This window comes from Cydia strobilella, chromosome 3 (genome assembly GCF_947568885.1).
Source record: "Cydia strobilella chromosome 3, ilCydStro3.1, whole genome shotgun sequence".
Classification (NCBI taxonomy): domain Eukaryota; kingdom Metazoa; phylum Arthropoda; class Insecta; order Lepidoptera; family Tortricidae; genus Cydia; species Cydia strobilella.
The window spans coordinates 13164923-13192104 of NC_086043.1; the positions used below are offsets into that span (position 1 = coordinate 13164923).

Below are 27182 nucleotides of genomic sequence, written 5' to 3' on the forward strand. Positions count from 1 at the left end.
CAAACCAAATTGGCAGTATTAAATAAAAACAAAGAAAACTATACTCATCCTTGGGTGCTAGTACTAGTGTAAGACAAAGATAGTATAATTCTCTCTGTCTATGTTTGAAATGACAATGTCCTTTGACAAACTATAATTTTAGCATAAGAAAATGACAGTACGATTCCCTCTGCCTGTGGCCAAACTATAACCTGTATATGCAGTTTCCCTCTCTTTTGATGAAAAAATGTATTTATAAAACGCGATTGAATGAAAAAGATCTATACAGCTTACCGTAGTGGTTTGTCAAATTGTCAATCTTATGATACCTTTATATAAGATATCGTAAGATACCAAAATACATATTATAGCTCCGTGTGTGGACTCTGTCAAATAGTACGTAAAAGATATTGTAAGATCTTACGGTATCTGTCGGTATATTATCGCTCCGTCTGTCAGGTACTTTAGAGATTGTGACTGTGTCATCAAGACCTTGTGCTTAAAATTACCCATTTCTTATGCCAAGTATACTTAACCAACAACACTACCGGAAATGACTGTACTTATTTATCCTGGCAACATCAATTTTTGTTCAGAAATTATAATTAAAGACAAGAAGAAAAAAAAAATTAATAATGTAATATAATTTTATATTTTTTATATAAATGCCTTATTGCGAAGCTGGCTGTCTAGTTGAATTAACTATTCTGTGTATTTTGGCTAGTTCGCAACATGTTTGCAATAACTGTACACTGTACATGGCAACATATGATTTATTTTTGTTTGCTATTTCCAGCTATTTCATTGTTGTCATTGTCAACCTCTCAACAAATATTGTCAATGTCAGAAATTCAGAATAGATGGTTCTGTCTGTTTGACACTTCTGGCAGAACCCAAACTCACGGGAGTAAACCCGGCTAGCTAGGAATACTGTGCCAAATTGGGAAATATTCTTTATTCTAGTCAACTAATCAAGGCCATGACCCCCAATTTGTCTGCAAAATAAGGCGGCGCCAAAGTGAATTAGAGAAGACAAGGCGTGATCCCTGGAAGTTGGAGATCATTATTTTTGGATCACAATATCGAGGTATTGTATTATGTTAATCCAAATAACTATCATCAGTGATTTAGGCGTTGCCGAATTTACTCATATTCTTGCTCTAAAATGGGTTTTACTCTAGATTTCGCACCTACTGTAATTTGGCGTAGTATTGAATACAGTGCTTTTTAACCCTTTAGTTTTGAAGTTTTGACCACCATGGACACGAAAACGCCAGTTTGATTACGGTGTCAGTTTATATTCACCAACGCTGAGAATAACATTTTATAATGTTGGTGGCTTGTGCATTGTGTCTGGGGGACCCATTTTGAGGTACGGGCACAGAATAAATAATAGTACTACCGTACAGAAAGGAAACTTTCTACAAAACCGAAGTTTGACAGCGGTTCAGGGTCGAATCAAGATGTCCCTTTCTAATATATGGCATTATCCCTTTCTGCTATTTAGGGTTTATCAAAATTCAGGTCATTATCTTATCTGTGGTAGTGCACGCAAAGGGACGTCAAGTTGTGCCAACCCTAATAATTGCTCGGACAAATGCTGATCCGAACGGAGCCAAGTTTGCTCAAAGCTAGAAGTTTCGCACCCCTGGTATGGGGCCTGGCCAGTTTGTCAATGTCATGAAATATTGGAGAAATGAATCACATTCTTGATACAAGCTGAAACTACATTGGAGGTGCTGAAAATATGTTGTGACTTAAGTTCCAGAGGGTTAGCGTGGGGTTAAATAACTACCAATAATCACTCCTTTCATTTGTAGTTCTGGGGTGTCTTTAATATTTCTGTGTGGTTATGACATTATTCCTTTATGACCTCTAGCCTCCCAGATGCCTATAAAAAGGTCTCTCATTCCATTCTATTTTGAATCTTTGTTTTGACAAATCAAAATTGCATTTGTCTTGGCAAGTATTGTTGTGTGGGCGGCTAGAGCAGGGTCCGGCAAACTTTTGAAGACATGAGCCAACTGCAGTAGAAATCATCAATACAAATGTCAAATATGATTTTACTCTAAGTCCTATTTTAAATGTTCACCTTTGGGTGTCTTTAAAAAGACACATTTGATTTCAGATTTCATTTATTTGCACACATGGACAACATATTAAGTATTTACACCATTTTTTGTGAACATGTACCCTGGAAGGGTGTAGCAACATAAGTACTTAATGCTAAAAACTACAAAATAAACTTAAAACTAAAATAAATTAACTTACAATAAAATAAATTATTTTAACATTACTATTTATAAGTACATTATGCTTTGTATTACTAGGGCCACTTATCATTCAAGAACTCTGTTAAATGGTAATATTTGACTCGTCAGCCGTGGTTTGCCGACACTTGGGCTAGAGGATATGCCTGTTTATTATGTATTTACAGCCCTTTTAGTATTTAGTTTTAGCTGAATAATAGAAGATGACTGTTGTATTGGGTAGCAAACAAAGATGTATAAATTAATTTTTAACAAGCAGAAAGGTCTGCGAACGATGCTATTATTAGGGACCCATATAGTGTGAAGATTTGCTGACTATGGATGAGGTCTTGGTTGCTCAGTTGGCAGAGCGCTGGAGTATCGATCCAGAGGCTGTGAGTTCAAGTCTCACCCAAGGCAGTCATTTTTCCACTTTTAATTTTAAAAGATGTATAAATTGCATACAATTAGAAGGAAAATGCTGGCTGCTACAGCACACCCAATTATTCTATAAAAGTAATGTTGTAAAGAAAAAATAGTTATTTGTGCAACAAGAGAGGAAAGTTGGTTTTTCTTGCGAGTGTTTATTTTGTGACCCGAGAAAGCGAAAGATTCTATAATTGAATCATGAGCGAAGCGAGTGATTTTAAGTTAGAATCTTGAGCGTAGCGAGGACTTCTACTGGACCAATTAAGTTGAAATTTCATGTAACGTAAACAAATAAATTTTAAACATGGGGGCCACTTTTGGGGGTTAAGTGAGAAAATTAAAAAATAAAGTTTTTCTAACTATATTGTATTATATGTATATCAAATGAAAGAGCTCATTGTGAGAATCTCAATACATTTGTTTTATAATTTTAAGATAATAAGTTTAAAAGTTATTCAAGAAAATAGGCAAAAAATGACCATTCCACCCCCCCTTTATCTCCAAAACTACTCGGTCAAAATTTGAAAAAAATACACAAAATAGACCTTTACCTGTAGATCACAGTAAAAAAAATATTTTTGATCGGACCCCTACTGGTTTTTTAAAGTCATTTCACATAAAAAATACATTGTTTAAATGAATCGAATAAAATAAAAAATGTTACATGTTTAAATTGTGTAATGTACGGAACCCTTGGAACGCGAGTCCGACTCGCACTTGGCCGGTTTTTATGTATACAATTCGACATGAACACTTTCAATGTCAATGCACATGCGTATTCAAGCGATAGAGAGTCTGATAATGAAATTTCGAGTATCGCGGTAATCAAAAGTTACGAACCGAGGGTTCCCTCTCTCTCTCTCCCTTTTAACCCTTTATAAGTGTTCAGGAATTCTGCAAAATTGTACCCTATCGCTTTAAAACAAAGTTAAAAATTAGGTGGGGAATATATTTCCTCTGCCTTACAAGGGGGCGTCCAAATATTACGTAACGCAATTTTCGAAGATTTTTGACCCCCCCTCCCCCCCGTGTAACGCGCCGTAACGTTTTCCTGTATCCTCCTGTGTCGATAGATGGCAGTGAATTTACTGTGGCTACATAATTTACTATGACAGTACCGTCAGTAGTCAGTACCGCTCCATCCTATTATATCCTCTTTGTTTAGACTCAGAATCACGAGTACTATTGAATGAGACAAAGAAAAAAAGTGTCCCCAGTTTTTCATACATATTTTGAGTGTCAGTTTTGTAACGGTCCATACAAAATGTACCTATATGAAAATGCTTTACAAAACTGTAATTTTTTGGGGACATATTTTGAGGGTTCCTTACCCAAAGGGTAAAAACCGGACCTTAGACTATTCCTAAGACTCCACTGTCCGTCTGTCTGTCACCAGGCTGTATCTCATGAACCCTGATAGCTATAGACAGTTGAAAATTGTCCTCTTGATTCTGAGTAGAAACAAAGATAGATATAACTCCGTAATAGATGGATACAGTCTAAGGAAAAAACGTGCCTCGAAAATCAAGAAAATTTGATTCTCGTTCAGTGGGCGCTACTAGCTTTGGCCTGCTGTCGTATAGATGGCGTTGACAGTTTCGTTTGTTATTTAACAATTTTAACGCATATCAGTGAAAGAACATGGGTCAAAATCATAAAAATAATTAATGCAAATAAAAAAAAACATTTATCCATATTTAAATACATTTTATCGTATTTTTATAAATCTTCATTTTTAGTTTTAAAGTGTGTCGACAGATGGCAGTGAATTTACTGGGGTTACAAAATTTACTATGACAGTACCGCTCTAGTATAAGTTACTCTATGGTAGAAATAACCCAAGTTGATGGAAAAAAGTAAATGGTACACTTTTAAGTGAAAATGCCGAACTAACAAACCACCGAACTAGTTAGTGTAAAAAGATAGAAACAAAACAAATGATGCATAGGTAGCTGTGCTGCATCAAATTGCGTAAAAATATAATATATCTATAATATTAATATCTGTAGAGAAAAATGGGGATTACGTTTGTATGGTGAAGCGGTCACGCGACGTCGTCCCCTTTCTTCTTAAATACAATACATAAAATACATTTAACCTAGTTCGTTTCGTAAATAGCTATTTGATAAATTTGTTGACAAAATAATATGCTACCCACTTCCAATGTGATATCCTGATATCGGACAGCTACCTCAATTGGTACTTGCCTTGCAGACAGACTAAACCAAACAATTATAGATATTACTAATCAATAATGCGGTGACTGATTGGGATATTTCACACATGAAATATTATCACAAAAAATAGGTAATGTATTTGCTCTATACCTACCCTTGAATAAATACTCATGTACCTAGCCATGTATCATGTACATGTACCACCCGTTTTCTTCAAGTTGGCAGTCGGCTACCGTTACAAGACGTTACATGATAATGTCACAGATCCAAATTAATATTATTTACTAATTTCTGGGTTCTAGCAGAATTACCAGTGCTTCGCTCGAAAGAGCGGAGTGTATAACTGAGCCAGAACCCTTTTGTTTTGCTGCAATGCACAGCAATTCTATGGTTTATTTTTTTAAGTTTTGATTTTTATCTTAATGTTGCTTTTTTGTATCTCCTGTGTTTCTTCTGTTTTAATATGTGTGTATTGTGGCAAACGAATAAATGGTTTATCTATCATCTATCTATCTAATTTAATTTCTAACAAGCAGAAACGTCTGCGAACGATGCTATTAAGCTTAGAATAATCTTGTAACTCCGTTAGGCGGTAGCTGTTTAAGAAGTGTAACGCTCTTACGGTAGATGTCGCTAGGGTCCCTTAGACAGATATGGTGGAAAGATTCGCTGGCTATGGATGAGGTCTTGGTGGCTCAGTTGGCGCTGGAGTATCGACCCAGAGGCCGTGAGTTCAAGTCTCACTCAAGGCAGTAATTTTTCCACTTTTAAATTGATTTCACCTCTGTTCTCACAACATCTATTGCTTCATTGCTTGTAGTTTATACGAGTATTCGAGTAGGTAGGTATCTGCCCGTGACTTCGTCTACGTTGCCCCTCAAGTCGCCCGAACCCGCTGCCAAAAAGCCGCTTAGCGCTCTCATTTTAAAACGATATGCTTAAATAAGATGAAAGTTTGCATGAACATTAACATCACGTCTGACATCATGTCTGAGGGCCTATACCGCGAAGCACGTTGGACGTGTTGCCTCCCTGTCACACTAACGTACGAATTCACAAGTGCGACAGAGAGGCAACACGTCGAACGTGGTTCGCGGTCGGCCCTCTGGTACTAGTTTTTGTTACCAATTTCATTTGTTATTTCGGAATGGAATGGAGAGGTATGGGCACTGTGAATGGCATCTCGCTTTTAGTGGTAGGGCACAGGACAGCGGATGTCATTCCAGATCTAGAGCAGAGCCCAACTGGTGAGTACCTCCACCTTACAGAAAACCGCAGCCAAATATCACTAGACCCTACTCATAGTGTTGTGTTCCTGCCGGTGAGTAAGGTTGCCAGAGCTCAACGAGGGTGCGGAGTGTTAGGGTCGGCAACGCGCATGTAACTCCTCTGGAGTTGCAGGCGTATACATAGGCTATATACATATACATAGGTATAAAAAATGTCGTTTAAAATAAGAGCGTAACTTTGATTGTATGGCGGCGGTTAGGTTCGTGTGACTCTTGAGGCCGCTTGTACTATACGTCCGGTGTTTCCACCGGACAACATGCAGACCGTGTTACGCGACTACGTCCGGTTTTTTAGGGTTCCGTACTCAAAGGGTAAACACGGGACCCTATTACTAAGACTCCGCTGTCCGTCTGTCCGTCCGTCTGTCCGTCCGTCTGTCCGTCTGTCTGTCTGTCAGCAGGCTGTATCTCATGAACCATGATAGCTAGACAGTTGAAATTTTCACAGATGATGTATTTCTGTTGCCGCTATAACAACAAATACTAAAAACGAATAATATAAATATTTAAATGGGGCTCCCATACAACAAACGTGATTTTTTTTGCTGTTTTTCCGTAATGGTACGGAACCCTTCGTGCGCGAGTCCTACTCGCACTTGGCCGGTTTTTATGTGGCTATCGACAGTTACACTCAGGAAACATGTCATCGTCGCCTAACACGGACAATAAAATTGTGACCCGTTATTAATATATTTAATTTGTTAAGATTTTGTGTAACTCGTGAGAAGCCGGGTTGGTAGTCTATTTTAAATCTCATGCAATCTACCTGATCATATTTTTGTTTTATTCCAGAAATTATCTGAGTGACCAACATGTCTCACAAACCAACACCTTATTCTCCGAACTTCCCTCCGAGTCAGGGCTACGCACCGCCATATGAAGACGAGAAGGCCAAAGAGAACTACCCTCTTGCTCAGCCAGGGTACCCTAACGCTCCCCCAGTCGGGTACCCAGGCCCTCCTGGACCGTTTACACCTCCGGGGGCACCTCCTGTGCCCCCTGGCACTCAACCCGGCTTCCAACCTGGTTTTCAGCCCGGTTTTCAGCCCGGCTTTCAGCCAGGTTTTCAGCCTGGATTCTCGCCGGGCTACCCGCAGCCACAGCCGCAGCATGGATACCCGCACCCACAGCAAGGGTACCCCGCGCCTGTCGTACAGCAGCCTGCCCCGCAAGGTGCTCCAGGTAACAATTCTGTCACTGAGAATTGCATGCGTAGAGGTTATGCAATGAATTATGTACCATATGAACATGTATTAGTTGTAGGTATTACTAAATCTTTAATACTTTGATTACACACTCGTGCGAGTGTCGAGGCGGAATTAAGCTTACTGTTTAGACACTTGCGTTCGTAATTCGCCTCGCCTCTCCATATGCGTGGAGGATTAAAAACGCGAGCACATGATTTGTTGTACATCAAATCAATACGATAAATGTATAACGCACTAAATATAATTTAACGTAACGTAGTGTCCACTTCCACTAGAGTTGCATGCGCTCGTAGGCTGCGGTGGCTGCTTAACATCAGGCGGTATTACGGACGCTTTTTTTCTTAGGATATTTTCTGTGCTAATATTTCCGGAAATGAGCACTTAATCGAAAAACGTGTTTAAAAACCGGTAAAATTAGTTCGAATGGAATTGATTAAATAGTTAATTAAGTCGTTTCTGTAACCACTTTTACCTATTTGGTATCTAAATGGTCGATTTAATAATCACTTACTTATTTAGCAAGGAAATAAGAAAAATAAATAGTTGGACAGATGCTTTTCAATTTATACCTACCTGAGATGCATAATGATGTATAATAGCACCTTTATGAGTTTTTTTTACTGTGCACAATGGGCCACAATTACAAGGATAAATTCGCAATTAATTATTGTAATTAATTATCCATGTAACTGCGTTGCTCGTTTTTTTGCATGTAGGTAAAATAAAGTACCTACCTATAATAATACATAGAGCTATGTATTACGGAAGAAGATTTTTCTCAATTGACAACCGTCCTCTGCTCCTTTGCCTATAAAAGTAAGCAAAGGTTTATAATCTGAATATTAACGATCAACACGTACAGACTAAATTTTGACAAAAGACTCATTTTTCTTTTTACTAGCCTAATTTAGTGTCCCACTGCTGGGCAAAGGCCTCCCCTCGCTTCCTCCACTCGACCCTGTTGTTTGTAGTTTCCCGCCAATCCGGATAAAATGCGTCCAAGTCGTCCCGCCATCTCCTTTTCGGCCGACCTGCACCCCGGCCAGCACCAGCTATTATGGTGTTCCGTGGGTCCCACTCGGTAACCATTTTGGCCCACCTTTCAGGGTGCATGCGGCAGACATGCCCAGCCCAGTCCCACTTAAGCTTAGCGGCCTGGACACCTACATCCTACATCTACAACTCGAGTTCTGGAGCGCAGTTCCGTGTTTCTGATTCTATCAGTTCTGCGAACACCTAGTATACTGCGCTCCATCGCTCGCTGGCAAACCTTGAGTTTGGACTTTAACGCCTCAGTTAATGACCATGTTTGAGCACCATAGGTTAGGATAGGCAGGATACACATGTCGATGAGTTTGCGCTTGAGACACAGGGGAAGGTCACCCTTCAATAGCGCCTTCATGGACCAGAAGCTCTTCCAGGCGTTGTCAATACGTCTATTGACCTCTATGGTTTGCCTGTTTTCGAAGGAGACTATATATCTGGCCCAAGTAAATGTACTCATCAACATACTGTATATCCTGCCCATCTACCGTAATAACTCATAAAAAGAAAAAAATATATATGGCTGAAGTAATCACCATTCTATGAAATAAATGTTTCGCGTCAGGACAGGACTGTCAAGCTAACGCAGCGTACTACGTAGGAGAACAACACGCGAACGCAAAGCGGCGCGGAACGGGGTGAATCAATCCTTTGATACCTATAGAAGTGTCCTACGTGGGCGATCTCGTTGTGAACGCGAACGCCGTGGGCCCGCCGCGCCGCGCTGCTTCGCACAAGACGCAGCGTAACAATATTATAAAAAAAAACTTTTATAAAAAAAAAGATAAACCGACTTCAAAAAGGATGAAATAAAATATTATCCTTTTTAGGGTTCCGTGTTTAAGTATATGCGTTACCAACTGATATGTTTGAAGTCGGTGCCAAGCCAAATTTTAAACCAGGGATTTTGGTGCAATTCGATAAAGATGCGGCTATATAAGTATGTACGTTGGATTACCTAATGCAGCGTACTACGTAGGCGAACAACACGCGAATGCGAAGCGGCGCGGCACGGTGCCTTAATTAATCCTTTGATACCTATATAGAAGTGTCCTACGTGGGCAATCTCGTTACGAACGCGAACGCATTGGGCCGGCCGCGCCGTGCCGCGTCGCTTCGCTTCGCGTTCGCGAGTGTTCGCCTATGTAAGACGCAGCGTTACACGACGACAATAAACGAACTTCCTGTACACCTCAGAACAGAACACACGGTTGAACCTTCTTGGCGCAGTTCGTACCATGCTTGTCGGCACGTTAGTGTAAATCTAATACTTTTTGTCGTCGTATTTTTTTAAAGAGCATTTCTTACTAATTCTTAAACAGTCATAGCACGCAAGTGTGGGATTGGGACTGAGTTATTTTCTGTCGCTTATCCAGTGGACTACATTTCAAAATATAAAACAATTCAAGGAACCTTCATGCAAAATTTCAGCTAAAGCGGTTCAGTTGTTTAGCCATGAAAAGGTAGCAAAGAGGCAGACATAATTGCTTTCACGTTTATAACATTTGTACAGTTGTAATGGGATTTATTGACATAAAGCCGATTATTTTTGACTGGTATTGTTACTACTTGGAGTACTTGGCTTGGCACCGACTTCAAACATATCAGTTGGTAACGCATATACTTAAACACGGAACCCTAAAAAGGATAATATTTTATTTCATCCTTTTTGAAGTCGGTTTATCTTTTTTTTTATAAAAGTTTTTATTTTTCCATTTTTAGTTTTAAGACATTATTAAGAGCGTGACGCATGAATGAAAAACATAATCATGTTTATCTGTAAATTCGTAAACTTTATTAAATAATCAGAATTTTCCTCGAGTCCGTCTGGGAAATCATTCCTGTCAGTAAATCCATTCTCCGCCCCGCCACTGACCCAATCCCTCAAACCCCCCGATCACTCAACCTCACAGCACATCAACCCCTGATCACTAAACCCCTCGACCCTAAACCACCAACCCTTCAACCGCCATTCCCCGACCCCTAACCCCAGACCCCTTAACTCCTAACCCTAACCCCCAATCCCACTCCCAACCCCTCAGTCTCCGACCCATCAACTCACCTCCCCTCAACCCTCAACCTCAAACCCCCCAAACACTAATACCCTCTACCTTCACCTCTCAGTCTCTTTGGTTGTTTCCAACGCTACCTACATCAAAAATCATAATATACACATACGAGGGAAGTTATCAGTAGCCTTACCACGAGTTTGACATTGATATATTCGCTATCGTGTGCGTAACTTACTGTTTATGCATCTCGCTCGTACTGGCGTATTAGTACAAAGTAAGTTACGAAGAATATTTAGTGCCAAACTCGTGGTTAGGCTACAGTTGCACTACATCAAATTGGTGGTTTTGGTGAGGAAATGCTTGAGTTACTTTAGTTTAGAAAACACCGAAATTACCATACACGTGCCTTTAAAAATTGAGGAGTTCCCTCAATTCCTCACGGATTCCATCATCAGATCAAAACCAAAAATATTACGAAAACACCTTGGAGAGGTAACTTCTTTCAAACAGAAAAAGAATAACTCAAATCGGATCATGGGTGCCGGAGTAATAGCTGAAATCATTATCATCAAAACAATCATCATCAGCTCCACTTCATCAAATTGGTGGTTTTCGAGAAAAAATGATCAAGTTGCTTAAGAAAACGACCAAATCACCATACATGTGCCTTTAAAAATTGAGGAGTTCCCTCAATTCCTCGTGGATCCCATCATCAGAACAGCACCAGATTAATGTGAAACCACCTTGGAGGTAGTTCCTTTCAAACAAAAAAAGAATTGTTCAAGTTGGACAACGGGTCTCGGAGTAATCGCTGAACATCCTATATTAAAAAAATCAACATCACTACCTTCAAAACAATCATCATCATCAGGTCCACTTCATCAAATTGGTCGTTTTCGAGAGAAAATGCTCAAGTTGCTTATGAAAACACCCAAATCACCATACACATGTATGGAGATTTGGGTGTTTAAAATTGAGGAGTTCCCTCAATTCCTCAGGGATCCCATCATCAGATCAGAACCAGATTAATATGGGACCAACTTGGAAGTAGCTCCTTTCGAACAAAAAAATAATGACTCAAATCGGACCACGGGTCTCGGAATAATCGGTGAACATACATAAAAAAAAAAAAAAAAAAAAAAATTGCCACAACCGAATACAGAACCTCCTCCTTCTATGAAATTGAAGTCGGTTAAAAACTAGCTACCCGCCCTGGCTTCGCACGGGTATAACCTTAACAAATTATACACCTAAACCTTTTTCAATCACTCTATTGAAAGATAAAAACCGCATAACTTATGCGATTACCATCTGGGGAAATGCAGTAGATGTAAACCGGGTATTGATTCTACAAAAACGCTCGATTAGAATAATATGCGGGGTTAATTGGCGCACATCTGCGAGGTCCTACTTTGTTAAGCTTGAACTGATGACGGTCATATCATTGTTTATATACAACTCTGTGTTAGAAATTCACAAGAAAGCAAGCACTCTACTTAAGCGTTCGGATTGCCACGATTATAATACAAGGAACAAAAGCAAACTAATACTTCCATCACTAAGATTAAAAAAGTGTCAAAAACAGGGATTTTTTAAAAAAATAAAGTTTTTCAATAAACTGCCCACAGATGTCACGGATTTACCTTTTATTAATTTATTTAAAAACACAGTCAAGACATTTTTCCAAAACCATGCCTTCTATTCGATTAATGAATATTTATCATTAAAACATATTTTAATTGACGCAAACTGTAAATCTTAGATTTCAATTATTATTAAGCGTATTTACCTTGTGTAAATCCATAATTCTCTCTCTATAAGTATAATATTGTATGAAATGTTGACTTACCATGTAATGATCATATTACGTTATGGTTAATGAATAAACTAAACTAAACATGAAAATCCGTTCAGTAGTTTTCGAATTTATCGTGAACATAAATACAAACAGTCAGAAGCGGCGGGGGACTTTGTTTTATAAGGTGTCGTGATGCTACAGAATTCTTAACTATGTAATATGTATTATGTATTCAATAAGTCAATATTACAAATATTACATACAGAGACGTAAAGTCTCTACGGTTATACATTGCGTTTGGAGATGTACAAGGTCCCCATTAATATATATATATATATATATATATATATATATATAATAAGATTTGGAGTTGTAAAGGCTCTTCAAGTGTCAATATACCTAGTACATTTCGATGCTAGTGCGGAAAGTATGTCATTACTTCACGAGTACCGAGATATCTTGCCACGAGCCGTAGGCAAGTGGCAAGACTCGGGACGAGTGAATAATGACATTTCCGCACGTGTATCGAACGACGTTTTTTAATACAGTTGCGAAAAAATAAAAAAAGCAACAAGTAAGGAATGGAATTCGAAACTTTTATATTATTAATTCTGTGACATCGTTGACATTGACATTATGAAGAGGTGTTTTTCTAGCTTTTATTCGACTAGAATATATTTTGTTATTATTATTGAACCCACTTCCAATGAGTTTTTTTTTTTTCAAATGCATGTTAGACAGAAACAATTGTAAATATTAAAACATTGTACTATTATTACCAAAATATCGTTATTTACGATTATTTGTGTATCGTACATTTATAAAAACAATATCGAATGTTGCCTTTGGAAACTTAAAACATTCTTGCTGTATGAAAATACGCCTCTTATTTGACAGGCGTTCCGTTCCATTCAGACAACTTATTAAGAACTGTTTTTCAACATTAAAAAATAAACGTGTTTTAATACTTATAATGATGAAGAGGTAATTGTAATAAAATATGAAATATGCATATTTTTCGTATTCTTACATTAACAGTAGGTTTTTATGTTGATTACGACGTTTAAAGGAAACTAAAATAATTTTTTTAATACAGTTGCTCAAAAAGTGCTACTTTTCGTGGCTGTTTATCATGCGGAAAGTTGGTTTTCGCGAACTAGTGCTTTTTACTTTTCCAATTTTTTTAAATTTTTACTTGTTCCAATTCATGACTACTTATTGATGAGTGTTAATATTAGTTTCCTTTTATTTTAACACGTTTATTTTTTAATGTTGAAAAACCGTTCTTAATAAGTTGTCTGAATGGAACGGAACGCCTATCAAAGAAGAGGCGTATTTTCTTACTGCAAGAATGTTTTAAGTTTCCAAAGGCAACATTCGATATTGTTTTTATAAATATACGATACACAAATAATCGTAAATAACGACATTTAGGTAATAATAGTACAATGTTTTAATATTTACAATTGTTTCTGTCTTATAGTCGAATAAAAGCTAGAAAAACACCTCTTCATAATGTCAATGATGCCAGTGTCACAGAATTAATAATATAAAAGTTTCGAATTCCATTTCTTACTTGTTGCTTTTCTTATTTTTTCGCAACTGTATTAAAAAAACGTCGTTCAATACACGTGCGGATATGTCATTACTTCACGAGTACCGAGATATCTTGCCACGAGCCTTAGGCGATACTTTCCGCACTAGCATCGAAATGTACTATTGGGTTACATAATAAAATTATTTCCGCATATAAAAAATATACCTACTTAATACTTACAACCGAACTTACTTTTTCTTGGCTATCGATATTAAAAGAGTTAAAAAAGAGTAATAGTCTCTTAATTCATACATATAACAACCTAAACTATTAAACACCTATTAAGACTAATTATCTGAAGTGCGACTATGTCAACTTCTTATTATTTTGTATCATTGAACAAACTAAGTGAATGACTCCGTGATAAGGATGTTATTTGCTAGCTACACGAAAGGCCCTTGCCATCGCTCAAGAGAGCTGTTTACATACTTATTTCTCATTCGTAAGCGTAACTCAAACCTACTACTCCATTACATCTGTGTCGGCAATAATTTCCTCTCTTGTTTGTTCGGCCACTAAACGTCATTCGGTGCTATTATTAAATACAAGACAGACATGCTCGATCAAGATAATTGCCAATTTTTTGAAACTCCGAAAAATCGACTCGAATTTGAAAGTGTTAAATGGTGCCAGTTTAAAAGCGCAATATGTAAACATTATTCGAATGTGACAAGTATGAAAGACAAAAGTGTTTATATCACGACGCTCAGTGCGGCTAGTGTTAAGAGAAGTTTGTGTAGAATGTATGAAAAACTTTTCAAGTCTCGGCGAAGCGGTTACGAACAATTTATGACTGATGAAGAAAAAAAGTTATTTTTTCTTGCTGACAACTGTCCGCAGTTCTCAGCGGATCGATATTAAAAACGAGTAAAATAATATTTTATTATTTAAGAATTAAATAGGTAAACGAGTTTCAGTTGTTGTTTATTTTTCAGGCTAGGAAATAAACAAATAGTAAGCTATACCTATAATAATGTAATAATGTTCGCAATGTCCTAGTCTGGTGCACACAGGTCAACCTATTATTAGATACACTTCTGATAGTTACAACTTCATTTCTTGCAGAATGTGCGCCAAATATGCAATTATCTATTTTCTAATTGGTGCACCTATTGCATACGTATGCACTGTATTTTATACACAAGTAGTGGTTACGTTATGTGAAATACCTGGGGTAGTAAAACAGATATGATATTTTGACGACTGGTCTGGCCTAGTGGGTTGTGACCCTGCCTGTGAAGCCGATGGTCCTGGGTTCGAATCCCGGTAAGGGCATTTATTTGTGTGATGAGCACAGATATTTGTTCCTGAGTCTTGGGTGTTTTCTATGTATTTATGTATATTATATATATCGTTGTCTAAGTACCCACAACACAAGCCTTCTTGAGCTTACTGTGGGACTTAGTCAATCTGTGTAAGAATGTCCTATATTTATTTATTTATTATTTATTTATATGGAGTTCTAAATAACGCATATTTTATAAACCTATCGATAAATTCACAAAAACAAATTTAATAACGAAAATAAAAACGTGATCAATAACAAATATCGTATAATAAGCGTCTCATAACAGGTAGGTGACTTATCTTTCTTTCTTATTTTTAATACTCCTATCAATTAATTTAGTCTCGAAATAGTACACATTACTACAGCCGGCCGAATAGAATAGACGGCTGAACGTAGTCGCCTGTATCCGTCTGACTGTCGTTTACATAACTAAGTTTACATAGTCTTTCATGTTGATATTATTTATGCTTCACATAAATCGTTGCCTTTAAGCATGGAGTATAACTCCCAGTGTTGGCGATTTTATAGTTACTTTAAAATATGCCACAAAACTGTTTCTGATAAACTGTGGGCGGTTTTCTTAGTTTTTCAATTTATAAAATGGCCATAAGCAATCATATACGTCGCCTTTGACTTGGCGGCGGCAAGTTATTTAAAGTAGTTTGCTTCCGCTCTTACTTCCAGGTCCTATTACTAGTACGGTAGTATTTTTTCGTCGGTATTTTCGTCGGAACTCTCATAAAATAACAAAATCAACAACGCACAATAAATCCAATAAAATAAAATTATAGAAATAAAAATTTTCAACTTTGCCTCCATAACTATTCAAAAAATACCTACGCGTGTTTGAGTACACATTTTTACCGCTAAAATATAGATGAAATATAGTTGGTCAAGCAAATATTGTCAGTAAAAAAAGGCGCGAAATTCAAATTTTCTATGGGAGGATATCCCCTTCGCGCCTACATTTTTTTAATTTATTTCTACTGACAAGATTTGCTTGACCAACTATATTTTAAAATGTTTATTTGTGTAGTTACTCACAAAATTTCATTGCATGTTTTAGAAAAGAAAGTTTTAACATTAAAAGAGTAATTAAGTCTAAGAAAAATTCGTGCCTCGGATTTGACACCTGACGTTGATGGCGGGCGCTGTACGGCTCCGTACATTATGCGACATTTCTGATTGTCTAAAGTAGATGTTTGACAAATAACATATATATAATGCAATCTAATTTGACTGTGAAACTCGGTGGCAAGGTTTTTACACTCAACAACTCTTTGGTCTTGACATGTAAATAGAAATCCAAAAAAAATGCTCGTTATTTTTTCAGGTGGATGGATGAGTATCCCGACCGGTCTCACCAACTGCCCCCCAGGTCTAGAATACCTCTCCATGATCAACCAACTGCTGGTCCACCAGAAGGTCGAGCTGCTGGAGGCCTTCGTGGGCTTCGAGACCAACAACAAGTACACCATAAAGAACAGCGTCGGGCAGAAGGTGTACTTCGCCGTGGAGGACAATGACTGCTGCACGAGGATGTGCTGCGGACCGATGCGGCCGTTCGACATGAAGATCTTGGACAACTTCCAGAACGAGGTAAGATCAACGGGGTTTTATGCTTAGATACTTCGACTTTCCAAGTACACACTTGTAGGTATACGAACATACAAATGCAGTGGCATAACTAGGGGAGGGGGGGGGGCAGAGGGGGCAAGTGCCCCAGGCGCCATCGAAGGGGGGGGGGGGGGGCAAAATGGGCAAAAGGCAGCAGCAGGGAAACTTTTGTCAGTCGTCAGGGGGCGCAAATCTGGTGACTGCCCCGGGCGCCATATCCTCTAGCTACGCCAGTGTACAAATGTAGTAGACGAATGGTCGGCAAAATGAGAAGCTGGCCGTGTCGTTTAAAAACATCGTAAACGTTTCACCACGTTTAACGTAGGACAAAAAGTGTATCTTTCTCAAGAATAAGATATTGACGAAATTCGGCCATGTTCATGCCGATTTAAACTTTCACGATTTTTACTGATTATTATTCACAACGACAAGTTTTAAATTTACCTCCGACGTATATGGGATAATAAAAAAATACAAGACCTATTTCAAAAAAAGAAGTCTTTTTTACTTTTAAAATAGGAAAAAATTATGGTACCATTGGATTCTTTACATTTTATTTAAAAAAAATGTATAGCAACAATATACATAATCGCAATATTTCACCGACAAAATTGCAATTTCCTCGTTTTCCATACATCGAAACGGCTTCTAAGCAATAGCGACGTTACACGGTGACGTCACGTTGTATTGCTATTTTGATAGAAGCGTTTCGTCAGTAAAGCGCGTGTGCCAGACTTTGACCATCATTTGTGACTTGTATTGCTTTAAGACAATGGGTCCCATACAGACATTTGATCCTCAAAACAAACCTGATCGACTGATACCATTAATAAAAACCGGTGTGTGCGAGTGCGAGTCGCGCACGAAGGGTTCCGTACCATTACGCTCAAAAACGGCAAAAAAATCACGTTTGTTGTATGGGAGCCCCACTTAAATAATTATTTTATTCTGTTTTTAGTATTTGTTGTTATAGCGGCAACAGAATTACATCATCTCTAAAAATTTCAACTGTCTAGCTATCACGGTTCATGAGATACAGCCTGTTGACAGACGGACAGACAGATAGCGGAGTCTTAGTAATAGGGTCCCGTTTTTACCCTTTGGGTACGGAACCCTAACAATTTACAAGTTCGTATATTTTTCCAGGTTATCCATTTGCGTCGGCCGCTCGCTTGCTCGACTTGCTGGTGCCCGTGCTGGCTCCAGTCCATGGAGGTGACCGCTCCGCCCGGCACCGTCATCGGATCCATTGAGCAGGAGTGGTCAATCTGCAAACCAAGCTTCGTCATTAAGAATGCCGCAGGCGACGTGGTGCTCAGGATCAAGGGCCCATTGTGCACGTATTCGATCTGTGGCGACGTTGGTTTCAAGGTAATAACTGACATAAGGTGCATTAGGGTAAAATGGAAATTTTAATCGAATTTAAACTGTCGTGAGTCGTATTAACACTAAGCTAAACGTATGGTTTAACTCTCATATTTTTAGTCACTCGCGCGACATCTTGAATGACTAAAAATACGTGAGTTAAATCGTATAATGGGTGGAGCGGTAGGAAGATACAAGGGCTCGTGTTGAAAAACTGTACATTAGGGGGTTAGAGCAAATAATAAACTTATTCCATCAATAACACTCCGGTAATACGGTACCAATGAGTAAAAAAATGCCTTCTAAAATTACTTTTTCAACAAAAAATACCTGGAAGAAGTTGCAAAAGGCACGAACGACTAACGTAGAATTTTAATATAAGAACGACTAACGTAGAATTTTAATATAAACATGATATGAAGGCGCCATGATTCGCGTACTTATAACAATATTATTGTTTAGTCTAAAGTCCTTTGACCCAAATCGCATCGTTTTTAAATACTAGCTTGCTTTTTTCATGTTTTGTTTAAATGCTTTTAAAAATAAACATCAGCATTTTCAAATGTACTGTAGCGGTTTTTGAACATCTACAAGTGTTAAATTAGGCTGATTCTAATTTAAATTGATTTGTCATAAACAGCAACTTGTAATAAATAATAATCTAATCAATTTTGTAAACCATATTTAATTTAACCTTTTGAACGCCAAGCATTGACGTAACTCGACGTGACACCGCAATGAAGCAAAATAAAACCTTAGAGAACAATAGTGATTACAAAACAGGATATCGATATTTTCACTGATTTCGTTTTTGACATACTTAGATTAGAAGAACCACTACACAGGTGTTTTACAATATAATATTAGATAATTCTGGCTTTTAGCTCTACTAAAAACCTTTAAATAACGTATTTAAATATCAAAATGTACTTGTAACTTCCACTCAAATCTCTCAATAATGCCACATCACTACTTGGTGGTGACGTCAGGCATCGGACGTGAAGTGCCGTCATGGGCGCACGGAACACTGATAAGCGCGCGTTACTCAGAGATGTGCAAACCCGTTGTCGATTATTATTACCTACTAATTAGCAAACTGCAGTATCGTTACAATAAAATAAATGCATAAGGGGTTACATTATCACAAAAGGTCAGTACCGTCTTTCAAACCAAGTTGTTTAAATTAAGCACGAAAACAAGTACCGTAACAGCACAAATAGCAGTTATTTTAGCAAAAACAACTCCTATTACAAAATGTATGGGATTAAGCCATATCTATTATTGATGGCGCTAGCGTGTTTGTCGGAACTGCGCGAAACGATTTCTATTAGGAGATTGTTACTTTCATATAATAATATTATTCCTCCATGACTCGGTCACATCACTAGGCGACGTCAAGTGCCGTTTTTGGCGTGGCTAGCTATGCTATTTACTGGGTAAGTCGTATTATAACATAATGTTGTTTTTTTTTAACCTTCTATTCATAGTTGAATTGTAATAAAGTTATACAATAAAGAAGAAGGGCAAAATAAAATAATGCAAATACAAACAAAGAAATATAGTTATTTATTAAAGAGTCTTTGATAAATTAAGTTTGGACGGCAAATGACGTCAGCGGCGTGAGTGGCACAAAATGTCGACGACGTGATTTACCGTCTTTGGCGGTCAAAAGGTTAATGTTTTTTTTTTTCGATATTTGATCTAGCATTTTGCAAAGAAATGTAAATCGAATGATAAAATGGAATAATAAAGCTGGCTAGCATAACCACACTACGAGTTGTCAAGTCACAAGGAATCAAGCATTCTCTTTATTCTATGTACTAATTATAAAGAAATTTGCCGAGGGACAGGTGATCTAAGTGGCTAGATTAAGACTAGAAAAAACTAACCACGAACGTAACGTCACGTTCGAAACGTCAGGCCATAAATAAACGTAAGTTTGTACGCGATTAAGTCCCGTGTTAGTTTTAAAATTATTAGAAAAAACTATCCAAAAGTGCACCAAACCAGAGGGCACTGTCTCACTTACGCCAGTTACCATATTGACATATATTGATTTTTGTCACGTTGGCATTATTGTCAAATGACTTCGTTATTCCTTAATTAAAACGAGAAGAAACATACACTAAAGAAAAATGTATCATGTCCACCGGTGGCCGAGGCGGGAATCGAACCCGTGTCTTCAGCTTACGCGGCTAACGTCCTGACCACTAGACCACCCGGCCACGGCGGTACCCAAACAACAACACAAATCAAAAACTATTTTATAAAATAATTTGATTAGTTCCCTAGTTGGGTTAACAACTATGTTAAGGTTCCTAACAAAAACGTAAAACGGAACCCGGAAATATCTCGAGAACTACTTACGCTATCGATTTGAAATTTGGAATACATAAGTCATTTTACACCCAAAGTACGCCCTCCAGACTGCACGCCTTAAGTACCGCTGGCTGGAGAAACAAAGTGCAAAAATACCTTCGCGAACTCGGCGCCGTCGAACTGAAACGGCTTTGGTCAGAGAAGCATGGCGGTTTTAGTGTCGGAGGCCAAGATCCACTTTGGGTCGCTGTGCCACAGTAATAGTAGGTAGTACTAGTTATTAGGGTTTCGTACCCAAAGGGTAAAAACGGGATCATATTACTAAGACTTAGCTGTCCGTCCGTCTGTCACCAGGCTGTACCTCATGAACCGTGATAGCTAGACAGTTGAAATTTTCACAGATGATGTATTTCTGTGCCGCTATAACAACAAACACTAAAAACAGAATAAAATAATTATTTAAGTGGGGCTCCCATACAAAAAAGGTGGTTTTTTGCGTAATGGTACGGAACCCTTCGTGCGCGAGTCCGACTCGCACTTGGCCGGTTTTTTTACATAAATTTATTTGCAACAGGTGTACTCGAAAGACGGCGAAAACAAGGTCGGCAAAATAACAAAGCAGTGGTCCGGGCTGGCTCGCGAGGCGTTCACCGACGCCGACTACTTCGGGATCAGCTTCCCCATGGACCTGGACGTCAGGATCAAGGCTGTGCTGCTCGGGGCCTGCTTCCTTATTGTAAGTACCTACATCGCCTTTATACTCGTAGCCTGACCAACCACTGGCCACTGGAACAATTGTCGGCTTGGCAAAACCTGACGTTCAGGGTCACTGTTATACTTACTCGTATTGGCCACTCTAAACAAAACAGAAAGAAACAAGGCAATAGACGTCTTATTGTTAAAAGTGGCCAATTACTATGGAGGGGCCAATAACTCTATACACGGTGTTACTTGAGCCACTGAAAACCTGAGACACCCCAACAGATTTTTTTTATTTTGAACACAACTTGAGTATTTATTCTTTAATCCGATAAATATTAAAAAAAATATTCTCTGTTTAGTTTTTTTAACAATTCTATTCGACTGGTAATTCTACACAAGATGCTTCGTCGTTTTAGTGACATCAAACAATTGCTAGTTACCATCGTAAACACTATTAACTGACCATTTGCATACCTTACTGCAACGAGATAAGGTTTACCAATGGCCAGTTAAGGGCGTTGCTCATTGACAAATAATGTGTCAAATGCTAGTTATTGATATTGTTGCATTACACACTTGTAGACTGGGCATGTAAAAATAATAAAAAATAATTTTTATTTTATTTTATTTAAAAGGCACACTAAACAGACAACATTCAACATAGTTACAAGGAGTACATGAGTGGTAGGTATTGCATAAGAATGCCATCCAAAGCAAGCATGCACAGCAAGAAAGAAATATAAGGAGCAAAAACTATCCTAAAACTATAAAAAAGTATCCTAAAACTACTCAAAATTATACTAAATTAAAAAATTATACAAAATTATATTAAATAATATAAAAATTACCTCCATTAAAATATAGCGCAATCGATTCTCCTATCAATTCTGAACAATACTGTTTTTAGGTTTTCAGTGGGTCATAAAACACTGTGTATATTAGTCTAGTACATGGGTCTAAACATGGCTCACGAGCCGTATGCGGCTCTTTTGAGGTACAATTGCGGCTCTTCTAATCTACAATTGCACTCAGTTCTTAGACCATTAAAACTATAATTTGTGGCTCTTTGCGGTTCCGAAAACTGACGTTTTCTACTGCAGATGACTTCTAAAAAGTTTGCCGACCCCTGGCCTAGTAAGCCCCCAATGTGCATTGTAAAAAATGTGTATAATAATTCATTTTAACAGCAGATGAACAAACGGGTAACCTGTCTCTCATCGCTTTACTAATTCTTCAAAATACCTACATATACCCGAAAGCAAGCAGCCCGCCGGCGATGTGTGAGACTTAGTTTAAAATCACAGATAAATCGCTACCAAAGAGACGTTGCCCGCTGCGTCTGTCTATATGTATGTATGTTCGCGATAAACTCAAAAATAGTCAAAACTACTGAACGGATTCTCATGCTGTTTCCGCCTATCAATAAAGTAATTCTTGAGAAAGATTTAGGTGTGGAATTTGTTAAGGTTTTGTGTAACCCGTGCGAAGCCGGGGCAGGTCGCTAGTGGTAAATAATCCTTACATTACATTTCAGGAGTCCACCTTTAGAAAACGTTCAAAGAAATCAAAATCTGCAAGTTATACGCGGTACATGTAAACTAGTTTACTACGCCTACTTGATTTAGGTACCCATTTACCCATTACCTTTTCGTAGGTATATACCTTGATTCCTAATTACATTCCAAAAAAATCTTATCTGATCCATATGATGGCATCAACCAGTCGCTTCCTTCATATTTTTCATTGAACCCATTCCATTGAACATCTTGGTAGATTTTTAAAACTTAAGCGCGTGCTAGACGGTCGCTGACAAGCCTTCAGACCGTCTGACCTTGGTCTTTGGGTCCGTCTGAGTTGTCTGGCTAGACGGTGGCAGACCACACTCCACAGTTTGGTTCAGAACTCGCGGACGGACAACACGTAATGTAAACGTACAAAATGGTCCCTAGCTTATCAAAATTTCAGAAATTTGACGTGGTATTAGTACTTATAAGTGCAATAGACAAAAAAAACGGTATGGATCGAAAAACGGCATTTATTGAGTCATTTCAACGGGGACATACCTATACATAACTTTCTGAGAGTGGAGAGGAAAGTATTTGATAAATTATTATAAATGCTGCTGAGTACCCATAGCTAACCACAAGAACGCAGTCGACCACACGGTTCCGGACCGGCCGCTCAGAACGCGGTCGCTAGTGGTCGCTCGCATGCCAAGGGCGTCTGGAGGCCAAACGAAATTTTGCTGGAAACGACTGTCTACACGGTCCGTCCAGATCAAGGCCACGCGGTCTGAGGGCCTTGTCGGCGACTGTCTAGCACACGCTTAAAGCAATCCGGTACAGGTGCGCAAATGAGTAGTCAAGTCTGGCTAATGAAATTTGAACCCCTGTCTGTATATCATTATGCAGCAATCTCATCACGTATACAATTCACTAGAAGTTGATGGGATTGCCCCTTAATTGCATCTAGAATAGCGGGAACTAGAACGCGATCCTGACTTAAAAGATGGGTGTAGAAGTAAAATATTAAATTGAATAAATAAATAGCAAAATTTTAATGTTGCATTTTAAGTATCAAATGTAAATGTATTCAATGTATTCATATAGTGCATTTCATTGGTGTTGATGTATTTTAGATTGTGCATATTTAGCATAAGTATAATTGTTTATTATGTATTCCTCATGTACCTACTCCTTTAATTTTCTCGTCAGCCGACTGTTCTGTTGAGTACAAAACTTAACTGTCTCTTTTCTCTTCCAGGACTTCATGTTCTTCGAAAAATCCGGAAACCAGGAAAATGACGGGGCCGGAATGTTGTAACAAAACAGTCATTGTAATGGGGAAGGTGCAAAAGAAACATTTAAAACACATTCTTCACTAATGAGGCCAAAGTAATCACTAAGGATCAACCACACCGAACCACACTGGAGCAGACCAAAGATAAGATTTACCTACCTACCCAGATTGACCCCTGGAACACTTGTCTCACACGTTGCGTTATTTACCCAGATTGACCCCTGGCACACTTGTCTCACACGTTGCGTTATTTACCCAGATTGATCCCTGGCACACTTGTCTCAACGTTGCGTTATTTACCCAGATTGACCCCTGGCACACTTGTCTCACACGTTGCGTTATTTACCCAGATTGACCCCTGGCACACTTGTCTCAACGTTGCGTTATTTACCCAGATTGACCCCTGGCACACTTGTCTCACACGTTGCGTTATTTACCCAGATTGATCCCTGGCACACTTGTCTCAACGTTGCGTTATTTACCCAGATTGACCCCTGGCACACTTGTCTCACACGTTGCGTTATTTACCCAGATTGACCCCTGGCACACTTGTCTCACACGTTGCGTTATTTACCCAGATTGACCCCTGGCACACTTGTCTCACACGTTGCGTTATTTACCCAGATTGATCCCTAGCACACTTGTCTCAACGTTGCGTTATTTACCTACCCAGATTGACCCCCGGCACACTTGTCTCACACGTTGCGTTATTTTCTCGGCAAGAGGTGCGTCAACGTCTTTTAACCCCCTCAACTTCCAGAGGTCTAGAGTTGCCAGCGAAAAAACGACTTGTAGTCTGTAGTATTAACCTTTTGGACGCCAATGATGGATATATCCGCACCGTAGGTACAACGCCAAAGACGGATTAATCCGTCACAGACCACAGAGCAACATAGACCTAGACCTACGTGCATATGCATAGTCCGAGTGACAGCTTTTGTGTTTGACACGACGTCGAAAAGGTTAGGTATAAAATTGAATTTTGATTCTCTTACCTGCCCGACTCGATATACCGTCAGTGTGTCGGTGAGAATGAGAGGGTTCAAGCTTCGGTGTGGTCGATTCTTTATGGGATTGTGAATCAGATGAAAAAAAATCACCTTTTAGATGTTTCATATTTCAGTGATAATAGAAGACAACCGTATACTTAAACGCCGTTTTAGAAGGCCAAACACATATTTAAGTAAAGCCTGACCAGTAATATTATATGAACACGCGCCAGGTTGCGGAATTTCATTGGAACGAGTGTTTTATACTACGCTATGAATGAGAATGACAGCGCCCTCTTGAATTGATCACATATTCATAATAATATATTACTGGTCAGGCTTTAAAAAAAATATATGTAAGTATGGAATTTTTTGATAGTTATTGACGAATTGCTGGAATCTCCTTAGTTGGATTTTATTTGCTATATATTAAATTTACATTTGCATATTTATGTAATGAAATGCATTCTTCCCCACTGCATAATTATTTAAGCCGCTGGAGTAAATAAGCCTATCTAAGGTGCTTTTTCAACGTAATAATATTTGATAAAGCATTTACAATGTTTACCTTTTTTGATGATTATAAATTTATTATTAGTTTTATGAATCTCGTATGAAGAATGTTTTCGCGCAATCGCTTATTTTGTTTTGATACGTAAGTGTAGCTTTATACATTAGAATTTATACACTGAAGAATTTCTTATGTACCTAACGTTGACCTTCGATTTTATAGTTTATAAAGTTTGCATTTTGTAATGCATTTTCTAGAGTGAATAATATACAAATACCGCTTAAAGCCTTTACCTCCCTTTATACTAAGTGAGAAAACCGAAATTGTTTTAGTCGTTTGCTAGACCCGAGCGGCGTGGCATTACGTTATACAAGGTGTAACAAAACTAGTGGGGACCCGTTTAAGGGCATATTCTCTATCGTGTTCTGATTAGGAAAAAGTAAAAGAGTGAATGTTTTTTGTACTTTTTCCTAATCAGAACACGATCGATACCTAATATGCCCTTAAACGAATCCCCACTATTTTTGTTACACCTTGTATTTTTGTGTATTTCTGGCCATCGGGTTCTGCTCTGTCATCATCATCTGTCATTTTGGCTGTATTAACAAACGTGTGCGTACGCGGAGTATCGCTTTTTACTTAGTCGTAGTTAATTAATATTAAATACTGATAATAGTGATAATATAATGTAAAATTGAGACTGGCGTGATCACCGTAGGTCCACGTACAATAAATCTAAACTGTCCTACAGACAACGTATAGACGTATCGTATACTACGAATATAAACTATGAAGATGTATAGAACTCTGATATACATACTATAGTTTACACAGAAGCAATAAAACGTCCATTATAAAATAAATATTAAATAATAATAATCATTTAGTACATGTTCTTATTTTACGAAATTCAGTCGTACATACATATATTTTATGTTGTTACTTAGGTAGCCACCTTTTTTTAAAGGCTTTTTCAGACAGTACGAAAGGATTAAGTACCTAGTTAGACTAAGAGAAGTCCGCAACGATTTTGATAGCACACGCAGTGCAAGTGTTATTTTAAACGTCAAATTTCTATAAAATTATGACGTATACATAACACTTGCACTGTGTGTGCTATGAAAATCGTTGCAGACTTCTCTTGGTCTAACTCTATTCTAATAAGGTTCAATTTGGGCTTGTACAGTCAGCAGCAGAAGTTGCTAAGCGGGCGAGGTGTTCAAAATTATCTTGACGCGACTTTATTGTTAAGAGAATAAGAGCCTGTCAAGGTAATTTTGAACGCCTCGCCCGCTTAGCAACTTCAGCTGCTGACTGTACATTAATAGCTCTTTTATATTGTAGGAAAAACGTGTCCCTGAGATTGACAGCTGTACAAGATGCCGCCAAACGGCGCCATATTATGTTTTGTGGTAGCTGAAATTGTCAATCGTCAACTTTTGACAACCCTAGTTACCGCAAAACATTATGTACGGGAAAGTACAGTCGAATCAATTTGATTCCTAGTCCACAATAGAACCATGTCGTAATGAATCAATTTGTTGATTTTCTTCGACAGTGCTTATTGAGTTATGTCATGTACCTATCAGTTAAAGCGACAAGGTTCTATAGTTTCCTAGGAATCACACGGCGACATCTAAAACTAGGGGAACGATTTTTTTTTACAAGAGGTATCAAACCTCGTGTGTAGGTAGACCTCTTCTACTATAAATATGTAACTCTTTGTCTTTACCACTTACTAAATAAAATACATACGTACCTAACTTAGATTATTCAAAACGAATTTTATGCAAATGTTGTACACGGGTAA

General features: G+C 38.2%; 1 protein-coding gene across 1 annotated transcript; it reads left to right on the forward strand.

Annotated features, from left to right (window-relative positions):
- Positions 1–863: 863 nt before the first annotated feature.
- Positions 864–26516, forward strand: LOC134755884 (phospholipid scramblase 2). The gene is made up of 6 exons (XM_063692521.1): positions 864–1066; positions 6916–7305; positions 16404–16669; positions 17834–18058; positions 20946–21107; positions 23837–26516. Exons 2-6 carry the CDS (start codon positions 6936–6938, stop codon positions 23894–23896), a joined length of 1083 nt encoding a protein of 360 aa, XP_063548591.1. The 5' UTR covers positions 864–1066; positions 6916–6935; the 3' UTR covers positions 23897–26516.
- The last annotated feature ends 666 nt before the right edge of the window (positions 26517–27182 follow it).

Coding starts and splice junctions, on each gene's coding strand:
- LOC134755884 (XM_063692521.1), top strand. CDS start 6,936: ATGTCTCACAAACCAACACCTTATTCTCCGAACTTCCCTCCGAGTCAG. Junction 7,306..16,403: donor TGCCCCGCAAGGTGCTCCAG/GTAACAATTCTG, acceptor TTATTTTTTCAG/GTGGATGGATGAGTATCCCG. Junction 18,059..20,945: donor GTGGCGACGTTGGTTTCAAG/GTAATAACTGAC, acceptor TATTTGCAACAG/GTGTACTCGAAAGACGGCGA.